Source organism: Myotis brandtii, unplaced genomic scaffold, assembly GCF_000412655.1.
Source record: "Myotis brandtii unplaced genomic scaffold, ASM41265v1 scaffold105, whole genome shotgun sequence".
NCBI lineage: Eukaryota > Metazoa > Chordata > Mammalia > Chiroptera > Vespertilionidae > Myotis > Myotis brandtii.
Window position 1 is genome coordinate 6,619,667 of NW_005353538.1, and position 19,001 is coordinate 6,638,667.

Below are 19,001 nucleotides of genomic sequence, written 5' to 3' on the forward strand. Positions count from 1 at the left end.
AAAACTCTTCAATGAGGCTCAGCACAGCCAGCATTGGCCAGGCTTTTTTGTGAAACTCAGATCAGCCACACCAGGGGAAGAAACCCAGGCTGATGAAACCCAGGACCAAGCGCTGAGACCAAAGTAGTCCTGAGGGTGGCCTGTTCTGCCTGGGGCCAGGCTTGCAGGAGGCAGGACAGAGGCTCTGGGCCAGAGAGACGCCCAACCAGGCAGCTGTGGGCACTTCTCCGGCCTCTCCTCCAGGGCACTCACTCAAAGACCTCCGAGCAGCCAGGAAAAGCCATGAATTGCAACTAAAATTAGGCTGAGTATGGAACTCAGAGTGAAACTGCAATTTGCCTGCCCCCAGCCCTGACCCTGACCCTGACTCTGATCCTGATGCAAGGCTGGAGAAGGACACAGTGCCAGGCCCTGCTGTACCCACCCACTTGGTCCAGCTCAGTCCTGGCTGGAGTGGCAGCAGGGGTGCACCCTCGCCGGCACTGCTGGAGTTGCTGTGGGCACGAGGCACGGGCGCCCTGACAAAGCACATACTCACTGAATGTTTACAGACTGGCTGTCCTGGCAGGGCTTTCAACTGCACATGTTTTTTATGCTTTCTCTCTTTTTTTAAAAATATATTTTTTACAAAAAAAAGATTTTAAAAAAAATACATTTTATTGATTTTTTACAGAGAGGAAGGGAGAGGGATAGAGAGTTAGAAACATATATGAGAGAGAAACATAGATCAGCTGCCTCCTGAACACCCCCCACTGGGGATGTGCCTGCAACCAAGGCACATGCCCCTAGCCAGAATCGAACCTGGGACCCTTGAGTCTGCAGGCTGACGCTCTTTCCACTGAGCCAAAGCGGTTAGGGCCAAAAAAAAAGATTTTATACAAGCAATACATAAATGGATTTCTATAATCACTTGGTGTGATACAGTATAAATACGCTATGTTTTGTTTGTTACAAACAGATATTCAGCAGTTATGGCCATTGTGTGTAACTTCTAAGTACTGTAGTCTCTGGGTGTTGGGGGTGGCAGGGGTGGGGATATGGTGCATTTACACCCTGGTAAACCCTTCATAGTACTCAGTTCTGTATCGCTCAGTAAACATTACTCTTACTTAAAAAAAAAGAAAGAAAGAGGGAGGCCCAGGCTACCTGGTGGTGCTGCAGCAGGTGGGTGGGGCCTCCCTCTGGGGGGTGATCAATCTGGGGGCCCTGCCATCGATCACCCCACAGAGGGAGGCCCAGGTCACAGGCCAGCAACGCTGTGCGAGTGTGCGGGGCTGGCCAGCGATTGCCCTGCAGAGGGAGGCCCAGGCCAGCCAAGCGATTGCACCCCACGCCTGTCACCCCACAGAGGGAGGCCACTGGTGGCAGGGGAGGTGAGGGCAGCGCTGCACAGATGGCAAGCAGTGGCAGCGGTGGGGGCGGGGCCAGCTGCCAGCAGCTGGGGGAAGAAAAGCCCCATAGGCCCTGATCTCAGGCCAGGCCTAGGGACCCTACCCGAGGGGTCCCTGATTGTGAGAGGGTGCAGGCCAGTCTGAGAATGCCCCCTGCCCCCATGAGTGCATGAATTTTCGTGCACCGGGCCTCTAGTTTCATATAAATGGAATCATATAACATGTAATCTTTTGTATTTGGCTTCTTTAATTTAGTATCTGTTTAAAGTTCATTCATGTTGTAGTTTGTATCTGTATTTTACACTTTTTTGTCAGTATTTATGGATATACCAATATACCACATTTTGTTTTTCCCTTCACCAGCTGACCAGTATTTGGGCTTGCTCCACTTTTTGACTATTAGGAGTAATGCTGATATAAACATTACTGTGCGAATCTTTGTGTGAACATGTATTTTATTACTTTTGAATAGATATGTAGGAATGGAATTGCTGGTTCATATAAAAAATTTATATTTAACCTTCTAAGAAACTGAAAAGCTATTCTGAAGTGGCTGTACTTTTCCACATTCCCATCAGCAATGTGTGAGAATTCCTATTTCTTAACATTTTTGCCACTTGTTATTGTCTGTCTTTCTGATAATAACCATCCTGGTGGCTATGAAGTGGTAACTTGGTGGTTTTAATTTGCATTTCTCTAATGACTAATGATGTTAAGCATCTTTTCATGTGCTTATAAGCCACTTATACATTATTTTGAGATATATCTATCAATTTCTTTTGCCCATTAAAAAATTGGATTTTCTTGCCTTGGTTGATTTGGCTCAGTGGATACAGCGTCGGCCTGTGGACTGAAGGGTCCCGAGTTTGATTCCAGTCAAGGGCAGCACCTCGGTTGCAGACTCAATCCCTGACCCTGATCAGGGCATGTGTGGGAGACAACCAACTGATGTGTCTCTCTTACATCGATGTTTCTCTCTCTCTCCCCCCCCCTTCCACTCTCTCTAAAAATCAATGGAAAAATATTCTCAGGTGAGGATTAACAACAACAAAAAATTGGATTGTCTTCTTATTGAGTTGTGAGAATTCTTTGTATATCCTAGATACATTTTTTTGCCATATATGTGATTTATAAATATTTTCTCCAGTCTGTGGGCTGTCTTTTCAGTTTCTTAATGATTCCTTTTGAGTGCAAAGTTGTTTCTAAGAAAATTTTAATTTTGAAATAAAGATTCACAGGATGTTGCAAAGATAGTATAGAGAGGTACTATGTACACTTAACCCAGTTGCACTCCTAAATTTTGAATTTTTATTAAGTCCAATTTATCAGTTTTTTCTTTTATAGATCATACTTCCTGGTTGGGTCTTAAAAATTTTTGCCTAATCCAAGGTCTTAATTTCTCCTGTCTTATTCTAAGGTTTTATAGCTTTAGTTTACATTACTGTCACTGACCCATTTTTAATTAATTTTTGTATAGTGTGAGATAAGGGTCTACATTCATTCTTTTGGAATATGGATGTCCAGTTGACCCAGGACCATTTGTTAAAAATTCTCCTTTCCATCAAGCTGTTATATGGCCTTGTAAAAAATCAACTGGCCATACATATAAGGATTTACTACTAAACTTTCAAATCTGTTCCATTGATCTATGTTTATTCTTATGTCAGTACCAAACAGTTCTGATAACTTATATTAAGTTTTAAGATTAGGAAATGAAAGTTTACCAAGTTTGTTTTTAAAAAAATTTTTTGGCTAGTCTGTCTTTTTGATTTCCATGTACATTTTAGGTACAGCTTGTCAATTATTTCTGCAGAAAATCCTGCTGGAATTTTGATGGAGATTGAGTTGAATCTATTGATCAATTTGGGGAGAACTGTCATCTTAACAATATTGAGTCTTCCAATCAGTGAATGTGGTGTCTCTTCATTTATTTAAATCATACTTAATTTCTCTCAGAAATGTTTTTAAAACTTTATTGTACAAATCTTGTACTTCTTTTACTAAATTTATTTTTATATATCTTTTTAGCACTATTGTGAATGGAATTGTTTTATATTTATTTTCAGGTTGTTCATTCTCATATATAGAAATACAATTTATTTCCATATATTAATCTTGTATTCTGCAACCCTGCTGACCTTGTTTAATTTTTTTAGAATACATTTTATTGATTTTTTTACAGAGGAAGGGAGAAGGATAGAGAGTTAGAAACATTGATGAGAGAGAAACATAGATCAGCCGCCTCCTGCACACCCCCAACTGGGGATGTGCCCACAACCAAGGTACATGACCTTGACTGGAATCGAACCGGGGACCCTTCAGTCCACAGGCTGATGCTCCATTCACTGAGCTAAACCGGTTAGGGCCCTTGTTTAATTTTAATAAGGGTTTGTCTGCATGCACACGTGTATTCTGATCTTCTACATACAGAATCATGTTGTCTTCAAATAAAGACAATTTTACTTCTTCCTTTCTAATCTAGATGCCTTTTCTTTTTCTTGTGATTGTCAATCACTAGAACCTCCAGTACACTGAGTAGAAGAGCTGATATTCTTGCATTATTTTTCCACCATTAAATATGATGTTAGTGGTAGGGTTTTCACAGATGCCCTTTAACAGAAAGTTCTCTTCTCTTTCAAGTTTGTTGACAATTTTTATTATGAATTGGCTTTTGTCGAATGCTTTCCTGCATCTATTGAGATGATTGTGTGGTTTTTCCCCTTTATTAATATGATATATTACATTAATTGATTTAGGAATATTAAAGCATTTGCATTCCTGGGTTGAATGCCACTTGCTCAGTGTGTATAATCCTTTTTCTATGTTGCAGGATTTGACTTTTAAAAGTATTCTGACTTTGGAGGAAATGAGAAATTAGTCAACTGAAGTGGTCTCTTTATAAAATTTTGATGGTTTTAATGATATTCTTAATAATTAGAAAATTCAAATATCAGTATCTTTCATCATAACCCAAAAGATTCAAAACACTTTTATTGAGTATAATCTATGTTCCAATGTCAACAATGTAGAATATGTTTTCAAACTATGCATCTTTTTACATTATACAAATGATTTATTAATCTGCATAAAAGGGCGTCAATTCAATTTTGTGAAAGCTTACTATTCATTTCTTAATGGTATCTTTTGAGATCATTATTCATTTTATTTCATCATTACAATTATAGACTCAAACTTAACTTTTCTGGAAGACAAAACTCAGAAAGTTCAAACTATGAAATTTTAATATTTAGCTCTTTGTAGTCAACAGTGAACATTACAGAGTCATCCCAATCTATGTCCCTTTCTTTCAAAATGAGTTTAAAAAAATCCTCCTCCTTTTTACAAGCTAGAAAATATCCTTCATACAATGAAGACTCAAATTTCATCTTATTGTTAAATCCTGGAACACTTCTCATAAAGAATATGATGTCACTTTTTTCATCATTGATATCAGCAGGAGGACTCATTTTCTATAGAGAAAAAAATATTAATTTTTTAGGGCACGAATAATCAGAATATGTGCAGTTTATTTTGAAGTATATTATTGCACAGAACTAAAGAAGTTTTTATTTTCACAAGTTAAGATTAAAAACAAATCTCAGCATATAGGAACACTGATCTCCTCTTCCTCTGAATTCTAGTTTCCTATTCTCCTTGTCCATTTTGGCTGTTCCCACCATGGAATGCACATTCAGGTCTAGCTCTCTAGTTTTTCCCAATTTATTAATCATATAGCTTTCTTCTCTTTCTCCCATTGCTCAAGATGGAGTTGATTTCTAGCAAAGACCACCACCTTTTATGGGCTAATGTCATTTCCTGTCTTTTCCAACCATTCAGAGCTAAAGACATTGATGACCTCCAGTCATAGCCTAGCCTAGCCTAGCTCTAGTTCAGTGGTTCTCAACCTTGGCTGCACATTAGAATCACCTGGGAATCTTTTTAAAATCCTGATTTCTGGGCCTCATCTCCTACTTTCTTTTTGTTAAAAAATATATTTTATTGGTTTATTTTATTTTATTTACTTTTAATTTTTAAAATATATCTTTATTGATTTCAGAGAGGAAGAGAGATGGAGAGATAGAAATGTCAATGATGGGAGAGAATCACTGATTGGCTGCTTCCTGCACACCCCTACTGGGGATTGAGCCAGAAACCCAGGCATGTGCCCTTGACCTTGACCAGAACCAAACCTGGGATCCTTCAGGCTGCAGGCCAATGCTCTATCCCCTGAGCTAAACCAGCTAGGTCTGGTTTGTTGACCATACCTACTTTTCAAGATGAACTAGAAATTCTGAGGACCACCCAAGGTTCTTTCCATGTTAATCCCAGAACTGTAGATATTTGAACTTAATTTTAACCCCATGGCAACAAAAATTCTCATGATCCTAACTAAGGACTGACAGAGAAAGCTCCAGATCCAAAATAACATTCCAACATCTTTCTAAGATGCCCGAAAGAAGTTTGGTTACCTCCCAACTTTTCAACCAATTACGGAATTTATAGTCATAACTCTTAACTTTGTCCTTTATCAATAAGAGGGGGTCCTAAATTGTTGACAGTTTAAACCAGTTCTCCCACTGACATATATTTCTGTAGCTGACTACAGTACCCCAGAATTTAGGAAGAGACCTTAAAATGGGGAATGAATTTGGGACTAAGCTACTCTAATGTATAAGTGAGAAATAATCCTTAGCCAAAACTTCAAAAGCTCTAGAAATATTAGAAGGAGATGAACCTGTTAGTTCAAACCTGGCATGGAAAGTTGTGGTTGAAAGTGGGAGTATGGATAGGTAGAACAGGTGATCTCTAATCATAGTTCAATGTGACATTTCAGAACAGGGGCAAGGAAATCCTTGGGCAGTAGCTCTCCTTGGTTTTGGTGTTGATTATTCATAGCCATCGTAGGGAAGGTGCACAGTAAGTGGATATGGAAACAGCTCTACATAATGAGACTTGAGTGCTCCAAGGACCTATGGGATTGTTTACATCAGGAGGGGTTGAATCTAGACCCAGAGAAAGTTAAGCCTGAGCTAACATCTGTTTTTTTGGGTGTGTGTGTGTGTGTGTATGTGCCCTTTCCCAAGTGCATTAGCACATTTGAGAGAATCCTGACTGCCCAAATGTCTATACAAGAAACAGGCACTAATAGTAACTTCTTGAACAAATCCCTCTTGGTGTCATGAAGGTTCTTACCCAAAGGCAGCAGGTATCCATAAGCACTAGGACTTTATAGCTAGTAACCAACACAGAAAGGTGAGCACATAATGGCAGCAAGTTGTGTCTAGTAGAACATAGTCTATATTTATAATCACTGCTAAGATCCTTTTTAGTGGGGGTAAAAGGGTTAAAGAGCATGAGCTAAAACTAGCTTCCTTCCTTCCTTCCTTCCTTCCTTCCTTCCTCCTTCCTTCCTCCTTCCTCTCACCCTCTCTTTCTCCCTCCCTCTAACTAATATTTAATGAGTTCCTTCAGAAGCAGATTTGCTATGAAGCTTAAATGTCAGAGCCCTCCACTTGCACAGATCTCTTCTAAGGCCCCCTCTTTTCTTATTCTAAATAAACTTGATGCTTTTGGTAATTTTATATTCTCTTTCATTAAAAGGCCTGCCCAAATTGTATAAGTTTCAGGATCCCCTAAATCTGATTTGCTCCAATTCCTAGTGTATACCAAGCATCCTTCCTTTCCCTTCCCTTCCCCTCCCTCCCCCTCTTCTTTTCTTTTCTTTTCTTTTCTTTTCTTTTCTTTTCTTTTCTTTTCTTTTCTTTTCTTTTCTTTTCTTTTCTTCTCTTCTTTTCTTCGCTTTTCTTTTCTTCCCTTCCCTTCCCTTCCCTTCCCTTCCCTTCCCTTCCCTTCTCTTCTCTTCTCTTCTCTTCTCTTCTCTTCTCTTCTCTTCTCTTCTCTTGTCTTTTCTTTTCTTTTGCCAAGCATTATTTCCACCCTTTTCAACACTCCCCAGTTTCTCTCAATAATAATCCACTTAGAGCTTAGGCTTATCCCAGTTTCTGAATCTGCTTCTGCAACTGAATTAGTTTTTCTTTACCCCACATAGCTTGAACTTGGCCACCTCCCTCCTTCCCTTCTGATTTTGTTACTAGATAACAACACGCTTAATCCTCTCCATCCACCCTGTCCATCCCAGGCCTCTAAAGCCATTATGATAACTAAGCTTCCTGCTGTCAGGCCTGAGAATGGGAAGTCTAAATTGCCACCCAAAAGGGTGGCCCTCTGGTTGGAAGGGAATGGTTAAGGGATTTGTTTGGAGGTTGTATTTGTGGCATACACACTGATTTTACTTGGATTATATTTTAGAGTGGCTTTTTCCTTCCTTCCAAGTTGCCCCTCAACATGTCCACTAGGTCATATTCTAAACTTCAGTTCCCATTGCTCAAGTATTTTACTGGCAAACCCCCAATCAGAAACTCTTCAAGAGAAAAAAAAATGGAGAATAGAGAAAAAAAGCAGTGGCCAGAAATAATTTATACTTGGCATTGAGATACATTATACCATTGCTTTCACAGCTAATCTTGTTAATTTTATTCACTTAGCTTTACATTAAAAATAATATATATCAACTGAAAGCTGAAGGATGCAGGAATAAAACAATTAGGTTTCTCACACCTGTCAGAATGGCTATCATCAACAAATCAACAAATGACAAGTGCTGGCGAGGATGTGGAGAAAAAGGAACCCTCCTGCACTGCTGGTGGGAATGCAGACAGGTGCAGCCACTGTGGGAAAGAGTATGGAGTTTTCTCAAAAAATTAAAAATGGAACTCCAATTTGACCCAGTGATCTCACTGCTAGGAATATATCAGAAGAAATCAGAAACACCAATCAGAAAGGATATATGCACCCCTATGTTCATAGCAGCACAATTTATAATAGCAAATATTTGGAAACAGCCTAAGTGCCCATCAACAGATGAGTGGATTAAAAAACGGTGGTACATCTACACAATGGAACACTATGCTGCTGTAAAAAAGAAGGAACTCTTACCATTTGCATCAGCATGGATGGACCTGGAGAGCATATGCTAAGCAAAATAAGCCAGTCGGAGAAAGATAAATACCACATGATCTCACTCATTTGTGGAATATAATGAACAGAATAAACTGATGAACTAAAATAGATCCAGAGACATAGAAGCATCGAACAGACTGTCGAGCCTCAGCGGGAAGGCAGGGGATGGTGGGAGAGGGGGTAAGAGATCAACCAAAGGACTTGTATGCATGCATATAAGCATAACCGATGGATACAGACAGTAGGGGGGCAGGGACATGTGCTGGGGGCGGGAGTGGGGGGAGCGGCCGAATAGAGGTCAATGGGGGGAAAAAGGAGACATATGTAATACTTTCAACAATAAGGAACCCTATATAATAAGAGCATAATATGCAAATTGATGTGTTGGTTGCGGGTGGGGCCAGTGAGCAGTCAGCACCAGGCCAGATAAGGTGCATGCCAGCAGGCAGAGGGAGGGGACGGCGATCAGGGGGCAGCAGCAACCAGTGGCAGTGGAGGGGCGATTGGGGGGGGGCAGAAGGGGGCAGGGCTAGCTGGCCATCACCTGATTGAACCACCCTGTCGCCTCCCACAGAGGGAGGCCAGACTGCAGCTTAGGCCCACTCCCCATGAGAACAGGCCTAAGCTGTCAGTCGGACATCCTCTGAGGGCTGCTGGACTGCGAGAGGGTGCAGGCTGGGCTGAGGGACCACCCTCCCCCCGCCCGAGTGCACGAATTTTCGTGCACTGGGCCTCTAGTTTAGAATAAAAAACAATTAGGATTAAAATATTATCATCATAATTCACAAAGTACATAGAAGGCTTACAGAAGGATAATTGGCCTCATTCCATTTAACAAGACATTTTGGAAAGTCATGCAATTCTCAAATAAATATAATAATTCATGTATGTCTTCTATATTATTATTTACCTTTAGATAGATTATTCAGAAGACCCAGGCTATGAAACAAGTGTTGTACCCCTTCCTCCCTATGGCAGACTTAGAAAAAGCATGATGGGTTAAAGAGTTGAACTATTTTAATGGTTCTCTGCTTCCTGCCATTCTTGTTCTAGATAAAAAGTTGGATTGAGGATATTTAGGTTTTCTAAATTTCCATATATATATAAATAAAATATAGGTTTAGTCTTACCTTAAAGGAAATATTTTTGTTCATACAGGAGAGAGTAAACATTTCTGGACACTTCACAGAGAGGGTTACCGCCATGCCTCTAGGGTAGCTATCTTTATATGTATATATTATAATTTTAGTCTGGGATGCATTTTCTGAAATCAATATTAACAAATGAGAACACTAGTTAGAAGAATTTTTGCAAATCAATATTTATAGAAATTAGCCAAAGGATAATCCTTAATAGACCCATTACACATCCCACACACTGTGATTCAGCCAGTTAGTGGAGATGATACGCAGTTGCTCAGACATTCTTTAAAATACATTCAAATATGTATCACACACAAAAGCAGTAACATTTTGAGTGTTTAAGAGATATTCTGAATTCTGAAGGATTGTCTTAAACTTTTACTTTTCAAAAAATGTATTTTTATTGATTTCAGAGAAGAAGGGAGAGATAGAAACATCAATGATGAAGGGATTCATTGATCAGCTGCCTCCTGCACGCCCCCCACTGGAGGTCAAACCCACAACCTGGGCATATGCCATGACCAGAATCGAATGAAGACCTCCTGGTTCACAGGTCGACCCTAAACCACTGAGCCACGCCAGTAGGGCTGTCTTTAACTTTTAAATGCTAAATACAATATTAAAAATCTACCTGTTAAGGTAAAAATTCAGGATTTTTCAAGGGTGCACATTCACTGTTTCAACTCTGCCTAAACTTTGATATTTGGAATTTATACCTTGGAAAGCACAGTAAACTTATTCATTTCCTAAGCACTCTAAATTTCTGATGGGAGACAGACTTATTTGAAATGCTTGATATTTATTTTTAATTTTGAGTTTTGAAAATGCTATCAGCAATTTCAGCTATAGCCAGCAGGTATGAAGGATCCAACTCTATAGAAATCTTATACAGTTCATGCAGTTGCAATGAAGGAACTCATGATCCAAATGTAGGCCCAGAGTAACATGACCCCTAGATATATCTTAAAAATTTTTAAATTAAATTTATTGGGGTAACATTGATTAATAACATTATATAAATTTCAGTTGTACAATTTTAGGATACAATATCTGTATACTCTTCTGTGTGCCCACCACCGGAAACCTGGTTTTCCATCAGCACGTATTTGATCCCCTTTACCCTCTTCGTCCTCCTCCCAACCTCTGGCAATATCTTTATTGTATCAATTTTTCATCTCAACTACAATATTTGGATACTCTAGAAAGTTTCTTGTAAGTGAAATTATTACTATTGCTATTACTTTTCATTTAAGGACTAGGTCTATAATAGAAAAAAGTAGGCAGTAAAAGGGAATAAGAAGTAGCTTGTCATTTCTATGTTTGTAAATATATTTTAAAAATACCTTCACACTCAGAATCAGTCATATCTTCAAACACAGCGTGGCTTCCCTGGTGAACGAGGAGAACTTGGTTGTTCAGATTTCGTATGATTGACAATCTATGTCCAATCCTGCCAAAGTAGTCTGATTCCAGGTTTTCTAGGATGGACATTAAATTGCATTAAAAATAAGGTGTTTTTTTTCAAAATTTACAAACAAGCATACTATATATTTCAGTTTTCAATAGCTACTAATCACAATCTTCTGCTACAGAAGCAGCTAAGATAAAGTTGCACAATGTTTTTTAATCCACTAACAAAGACAACGCTGCTTCTTCTTATCACCCAGAACTACTCTACCTCTGAAATGTTAAACTCAAACACTCTGCTTTCTGATCACAATCTCCTATCCTAGTTGTTTTATACTTTTCCTCCGCTTCACTGAGCCCTCCTGATTTTAAAATAGGCATTTCCTCTCTCCCTAACCTTCCTGTCTTCCTTTCATTTTCTATGCAGTCTGGACCTTATGGTTCATCATTTTGTCTACCCTTTGCCAGCCTTTCCAATCCCGAACTCATTTGTTCATTTGTCTTTCTGCTACAAAACTCCAAACCTGCTGAGTGTCACTGGTAATTATACAAATGCACAAACTGGTGCCATTGCAAGCATATAAATTGTCAGTACTTTTTTTTTTTTTAACAGTTCAGCACCCTCTTTCATAATCCATAGCTATCATTTCAGATCTTTCTTACCCTCCTCAGGATCTCGACATCATCTCTGCTTTCACTTTCAATAAATGATTTCCTGCTACTCCACTTACAAATTTAACTGTGGCACCGCCTGTCATTTCCTTATCCCTCTTGTCCCAAGGAAAATGTAAAAATGGTGCCCCTTCTGATATCTAAGGCTCACCCTACCTGTGCTCTGAGTATATTCTCCTGAAACTTTGATTTACCAATCATCCCCTCTTCTATATCAACCCAGCAATTCTATTTCCTTGGTTTTTTCCTAAAGAAACAATCAGAAAAATGTGTAAATATTTCTCTGCTATAATGCTTATGGGAGCACTGGATACAATTTAAATATCCATCAATTGGGGACTGAGCAAATAAATTTTGGAATATCATGAATTTAATATAACTGTAATTATTCTTTGCCATGGAAGGATGTCCATGTGTATTAAACTAGAAAAAGAAACTTAGGTATAGTATTACACACACACACAAACACACACACACACACACACACGTGGGCAAAAGTAGGTTTACAGTTGTAATACAAATAATACAATAATACATAATAATATAATAAGATGTGCTGCACATGCTCACAACTGTAAACCTACTTTTACTCACATATATTTAAAGAAGTACAGAAATAATACACCAAATGATATTGATTATTAGTATTCCTAGGTTTTTTCATGTTTTTCTTTTTTAATTGCCTGAATCATTTATAATAAACACATTATTTTTATAATTAAAAAACCCACAAAACTCTTTTCATTTTGAGATTTAAAACTCCTCCATCAATCATATCCTATTCAGTAGCTAGCCTTGTTTCTTCTTTTAATAGTGGAGCTTCTGGTAAGAGCTGTGTCATTCCCTTACTTTCCATTCACTCTTCTACTCATTGCAATCTCTCTCTGCCTCTATTTCTCCACCAAACTTCTTTCAGCGAGATCACCAAACTCCCTGTTGCTAAATGTAATAAATGCTTTCCTACCCTTGGTTTTCAAGGCTGTAAAATTCAACACAGTGACTGTTACCTCCATCTTGAAAATCTCTCCTGGGATTCTGTGGCATTCTCTTGGTTTTTCTTCCTCCTCTTTGGTTACTCTTTTGTTTATCAGCTTCCCTTTCTACTGCATCCTCAAACATAGGTATTCCCCTGACTTAGTCCTTGGCTTTTACTTTCTCACTTCACACATTTCCTCTGTTTTGTCTTTTTATTCCTATAGTTTCAGCTGTCATTTCTATGCATAAGCCTCCTATAGGTTTATCTCCAGCCCAAATTTTCATCCTGAGCCTAGAACTATTATGTCCAAGAATCTACTGGACATGTCCACTAGGATGTCCCACAGACAAGATACAAAACTAAATTCATCATCTATCTTCCTCTTTGCTCTGCATACCACTTTACCCTGCTCTTCCCCTTGTGCTTCCTATTTCACTAATAGTACAAATTTCCTAAGTGAGAAAATATAGGCACCATCTTTCTCTCTATCCCCTTCCTAGGCTAACCTCAAAATACTTGGATTCTTCCAAGTATTTATAAAATCCATTCATTGCTTTTTATCGGCACCCTGTTATCCCTGCCTAATCCATGTCCCCATCATTTTTTACAAGGACAATAGCTTCTTAATTGTCATCCCCCCTTTTTTGTACCCACACCAATCTATATATATAGAAGTCCAGTGACCAGAACGGTGGAACGACCAGTACAACTGGAATGACCGGTGGCTATGATGTGCACTGTGGCAGCCAACCAGCCTGATCCAGGCCCTGATCAGCCCCCGTTCCCCTGCCGGCCCGGCCCCTGATTGGCCCCCAACACCCCGATCAGGGGCAGGGCCAGCCAAATGCCCACGGCCCCTCCCCCCCACCCGCCCAACCCGATGGGGGCCCATACCACCCGTGTACAAATTCATGCACTGGGCCTCTAGCTTTTTATACTGAAGCCAGAAGGAATTTTGAATTTTAGATAAAATTATCTCTGAATTTTAATGAGGCACATGACCACTCAGAATAAAGTCAATGGAAAATGAGTAGAATTGATGTGTATAACTTCCATCTAGAACCTTTAAAAGGAATAGGCCATCTTCCTCTTATTTTGAACCCGTTCTTGCTAGCTGGGATATGGACCCAGGAAGTGTGGTGATGATTTTCAAGTATGTGAATGAATTAAACAACTAGGGCATAATGGAATAACAAGACAGAAACATCTTAAGATCCCAATAACATCAGGCTGCATCCTTAATCTTGAACTGCCTACTTGGACTTATTTTTGAGAGAAATATTTTCTATCTTATTCTATCACTATATTTTTGGACCTCTTTTTGCAGCAAACTAATCTCCATTCTAGATCATGCATATGTTGCTTAATGAATCCCCATTACCCAAAGATAAGGCCCAAATTCCATATCTTGAAATAAGAGAACCTTCTTGATCTGCATCCTATTTATCATTCTCTCATCATTCTCCTACTCCCATTCTGAAGTACTCTTGATTCCTTGTACGTGCTATGCTTTCTTTCATATCTTGGCCTTTCATGTGGTCTTCTCTATGCTCAGAATACTTTCCTTTGGCTAACTTCTATACCCTCTTTAAAAATGTCCCTCCTTCAAAGTGTCCTCCCAGAATCTATTGGACTGAAATAGGTGCCCTTTCTATATGTTCCCATAGCATCCTGTGCCTTAACATACCATATTCCAATTGCCTTCCTTAAGTGCCTGTTTCTCCCTATAGGAACTGTGATTTGCTTACCACTGTATCCTCGTGCCTAACAGTACCTGAGATACAGATGTCAACACAGGGTGGCAAAAGCAGATTTACAATTGAGAGTACTCGAAACAGAGTTTATTTTTGTGTTATTATTTATTAATTATTGTATTGTTTTCCATACGAACAACTGTAAACCTACTTTTACCCCCATATATATTGAATTAATAAATGGAGAGTAGGGCAATCTTTAAAAAACATGAGGAGTTACATGTCATTATATCTCAATGAAGCTGGAAAACAAAAAAACATGAAGGAATAGTATTTTTAAGTTACTTTTTTCACTTATAGTTCAGTAATGATCACCTTAAAAATGTGGAAAGTGCTATTTTTAAGGAAAAGTATGAGAAACTAATGACCTTTAACAATCTGGACATCTGTTAGAGGCTCACAGGCCAGATAGGGTATGATCCTCTCTGAATGCCAGAAGGACAGGGCTGGGTACATCCACTTCTTGCAAAGACTTAATGACTCCACCTCATAGTTCTTGCTTGCTCCCACCTTCCCCATCTCCTCTACTTTGAAAATATTTTATCCCTGGGAGCCTCCCAGGCTTTTTCCCAAAGCATTTCTGAGAGAGAGAGGGTTGAAGAACAAAGATGTTATTGTTTTTGGACTACAATTTTCAGGCTTCAAATCTCCTTTCCCCATGTCCTCTAGAGAATCCATGACTTTCTGCTAATCTTACAATCTGTGTAGCAGGCAAAGTCTGTTTTGTAGATTCTAAGAATTGCCTAAAGTGTAAATAAGCAGTTTTGTTAGAGGTTTTCTTTTGTATCCTTTATGGACAACTTTATTCCAAGGCTGTGCTACTGGGTCCACATTGCTTTGAGGGAAGATTAGCTTCTCAAATAGATTGGTACTAGTTTCTCTCAGCTAAGAATGGTGATATGGATGTGTCTGTGGGATGCTTAAGGAGCTATTTTTACTTTAGCAAAGAAAGAGAAATAAATTTATACTTTACCATCATTTTCACCTAAAGGGGAAAAAAGAGAAACAAAATGTTAAATTCTATATTTCAACTCAGAATCTCCTCTCACCCTACCTTTTGTTACTCTTTTTTGCCACTCCCCATTATTTAACTGCTATCTTACTGTTGTTGTTGGCCCTATCAGAAATCTATACTAATAATAGAGGAATATGCAAATTGTCTGGGACACCATCACAGTAACAGTAATGACCAGCAGGCTGCCTGGAGCGACAAGGCTGGCAGGGGGGTTAGTGAGGGATGACCAAACAACTGAATAGCAGCCTGTGTGGGGCGACCAGGCTGGCAGGGGGGGCAGTTAGGGGCAATCAGGCAGACAGGCAGGTGAGCAGTTAGGAGCCAGTGGTCCCGGATTGTGAGAGGGATGTCCGACTGCTGGTTTAGGCCTGATCCCTGGGATCAGGCCTAAACCAGCAGTCGGACATCCCCCGAGGGGTCCCAGATTGGAGAGGGTGCAGGCAAGGCTGAGGGACTCCCCCAGTCCCCCATGCATGAAGTTCGTGCACCGGGCCTCTAGTATTATATAATCATCCACAAGGTCCCACAAAACAAAGCTCATTAGATAGACTTAGTGTGTTCTCTGGTAAGTTAGATATAAAACCTAAATCCAGGGTTTATACTAGTAAATGTAAATTTGTAACTAAAAAGAAATTTTATAAAGTGATAGATTTTACTCTTAAATTTGTTGGTTCAGTGGAAGGTTGCCTCAGGACTTTCTATGAAGCTTTCAAATGAAGCCAAATGGCCCATAGAAGATTAATCTTAAGAATCTGTTTTTATTTGCCAGATATATTTACATTATATGATACAGCTCACTCACAGATTTAAGGTATCCTATCTAATAATAGACAAACATGGTAATTAACCATACCTCCGACATGCTTCCCATTGGCTAATCAGGGCGATATGCAAATTAATTGCCAACCAAGATGGCAGCCGGCAGCCAGGCAGCTGAAGCGAACAGGAGGCTTGCTTGCTCCAGTGATGGAGGAAGCCAAGGTTCCCCCCCTGCCGCTGCCAGCCTCTGAGCTGCACTCTACGCAACTATGTTGCAATTATAGAAGCTAAACAAACCCCATGCTTTCAGCCAGCAGGCCGAGTTGGAGTTGCAACAGTGTTTCAATTATAGAATTCAAACAAAGCCCAGATACCTGCTTTCAGCAGCCGAGGCCTCAAGCTGGAGCTGAGCCTCAGAGCTAAAGCCGGCTCTCAGCTCCAGTGACAGCCATAGAAGGTAAATAAATCCCAGAATAAAAAAAAAAAGAAAAAAAGGAGAGGTTGGGAGCTTCAGTCACCTGCCAGCCAGAAAACGGCCCTCAGCCCCTCACGCAGACTGGCCAGGCACCCCAGTGGGGACCCCCACCCTGAAGGGGGTGTGACCAGCTGCAAACAGCCATCATCCCCTCATCCAGGCTGGCCAGGCACCCAAGCGGGACCCCCACCCTGATCCAGGACACCCTTCAGGGCAAACCAGCTGGCCCCCACCCGTGCACCAGGCCTCTGTCCTATATAGTAAAAGGGTAATATGCAAACTGACCCTAACAGCAGAAAGACTGGGAATGACTGGTCACTATGACACACACTGACCACCAGGGGGCAGACGCTCAATGCAGGAGCTGCCCTCTGGTGGTCAGGGCGCTCTCACATGGGAGGAGCTCTGTTTAGCCACAAGCTAGGCTGATGGCTGCCAGTACAGCGGTGGTGGTGGGAACCTCTCCTGCCTCCTCAGCAGCACTAAGGATGTCCGACTGCAGTTTAGGCCTGCTCCCTGCTGGCAAGTGGACATCCCCCTAGGGCTGCTGGGCTGCCAGAGGGATGTCTGATTGCCATCTTAGGCCCAGTCCCCTGGGGAGCGGGCCTAAGCCAGCAGGTGGTCATCCCCTGAGGGGTCCCAGACTGCGAGAGGGCACAGGGCGGGCTGAGGGACCCCCCCCCTCCCCCGCCGAGTGCACAAATTTTTGTGCACCGGGCCTCTAGTCTCTTATATAATTTGCCAGTTTGCTTAGGGAAATTGTATTCCCTGAATGTACCCAATTTTGTGGAATTATCATGATGTGCACTAGCTTTCACCTTGTAAATGGGCTACTGCTTAACTGAAGTGCCAGGTCATGTGGTGGACAAGGTGCTGGGACCATGGATATATTATGGTTAACTTCCAGAAGCCCAATTTTCCTTTTTCCAGAGAAGTATATCACTAGCATTACAATGGAATTTGATGACAGTAAGGAGTCACTTAATAGCTCATCTCACAATGCCTTTTCTAGTTGAATACATTGATTGGAAACATGTATTTGGCCTATTGCTTTAGACTTACCTACAAAATAAAGTGTGTTGTCAATAAATTTCATTTCCACAAAATTGAGGCAATTGTTTTCTACTGCTTCAACAGCCATCTTTATTCCTAGTGAAAGCAAAGAGCCGTCTGTTAAAAGGTAGTGATTGTTCCTTTTTCACAAAAGGGATCTTTTACTCCTTATTGCCTTGTACTACCTCCAAGCTCAGAAGTCAGTGTATCACCCAGTATGCTGACCAACACTCTGGACATTTAAAAGATGCTGGAGTCTTCCGCTTATGCATACACGTGTTCACACATTCTTTGCAAACCATCAGATATTTGGAATCTAGAAAGACTTTTCTCATTAAACAATGTTACAAAGGGTGGCTAAGTGTCCCACTATGAAACGGAATTATATTATCATCAATATAAATATAAGATGCCAGAAATACACCTAATCTTGTCCTTTAACTACAGATTGGTTCTTTCTTACAACCAGTGGGTTCCTGTGCCTGAGAGACTGAAAGTTTATCCAAGTGCTAAAGGTGAGGTAATGAGAAAATGGCGTTTCCACCTGGGAGTGAGGCAGAGGGGGAGGAGGCTGAAGGCTCTGGCATCTGACGGCCCTCTTCCTCCTTGAGCAGCAGCAGTTTTTTATCTGGAATCTGGATATTATGCTTTTTATACAAGTAATACATAAATGCAATCTTTCTGTAAAAAAATCAAATAATATAGGATATGAAAGTGTCAAAAATTTTATTTTGCTTTTCTCTCCTGCCCCAGCCTACTCCACCCCACTCCAATATGGTGTGTATATTTTCAGGTCTTTGTCTGTGGAACAGGGATTCTAAATCTGGGAAATCTGTGAAGTTGGATGGGAAGAAAACTAGTTTTACCATTGTTTGTATGGAAAATAATACAATAATTAATAAATAATAATACAAGAATAAACCGTGTTTCATATACTCACAACTGTAAGTATATTTACTTTTGCACCACTCTGTATTTTCACCAATTTAGGTTTATATGGCCTATTGCCAAAATTTAGAAGTTCCTTCCATTACGTTATAGGAGACAAATCACAGCATTATTGGAACTGTCACTGACAGAAATACAGATTTCCTATTGTGTTGTAATTGTTGTAGAGATCTTGAAATATATGGTTTAAACTCATTACTACTTTGAAATATATGGAAGTGATAAGTCCCACTGGCAGATCTTATTATTTAATGTGTTAATATGTGTTAATAAAGAAACACATATGTACTATATTAAAATTTGTTTAAAAAATTTTGACACTATTTTAATATAATGAGTTTCCCTTATAATCCCAAGTATGTATGTATGTATGTATGTATTTAATTATT

The 19,001-nt window shown here is 40.0% G+C and overlaps 1 protein-coding gene across 3 annotated transcripts in view; it reads right to left on the reverse strand.

Annotated features, from left to right (window-relative positions):
- Nucleotides 1-4,282: 4,282 nt before the first annotated feature.
- The window catches only part of IL18 (interleukin 18), a 23,532-nt gene continuing 8,813 nt past the window's right edge, over nucleotides 4,283-19,001 (reverse strand). The window contains exons 2-7 of one of the 3 annotated variants that reach the window (XM_014539645.1): nucleotides 18,209-18,345; nucleotides 17,674-17,760; nucleotides 15,336-15,347; nucleotides 10,897-11,031; nucleotides 9,542-9,675; nucleotides 4,283-4,861 (exon numbers count right to left, since the gene is read on the reverse strand). In XM_014539645.1, the coding sequence (XP_014395131.1) occupies nucleotides 4,622-4,861; nucleotides 9,542-9,675; nucleotides 10,897-11,031; nucleotides 15,336-15,347; nucleotides 17,674-17,760; nucleotides 18,209-18,332 (732 nt within the window). In that variant the 5' untranslated portion in view covers nucleotides 18,333-18,345 and the 3' untranslated portion in view covers nucleotides 4,283-4,621. Of the gene's footprint in view, nucleotides 4,862-9,541; nucleotides 9,676-10,896; nucleotides 11,032-14,730; nucleotides 15,302-15,335; nucleotides 15,348-17,673; nucleotides 17,761-18,208; nucleotides 18,346-19,001 lie in introns of those variants that run through there. The other 2 variants (XM_005856853.2, XM_014539648.1) reach the window with 2 other exon arrangements.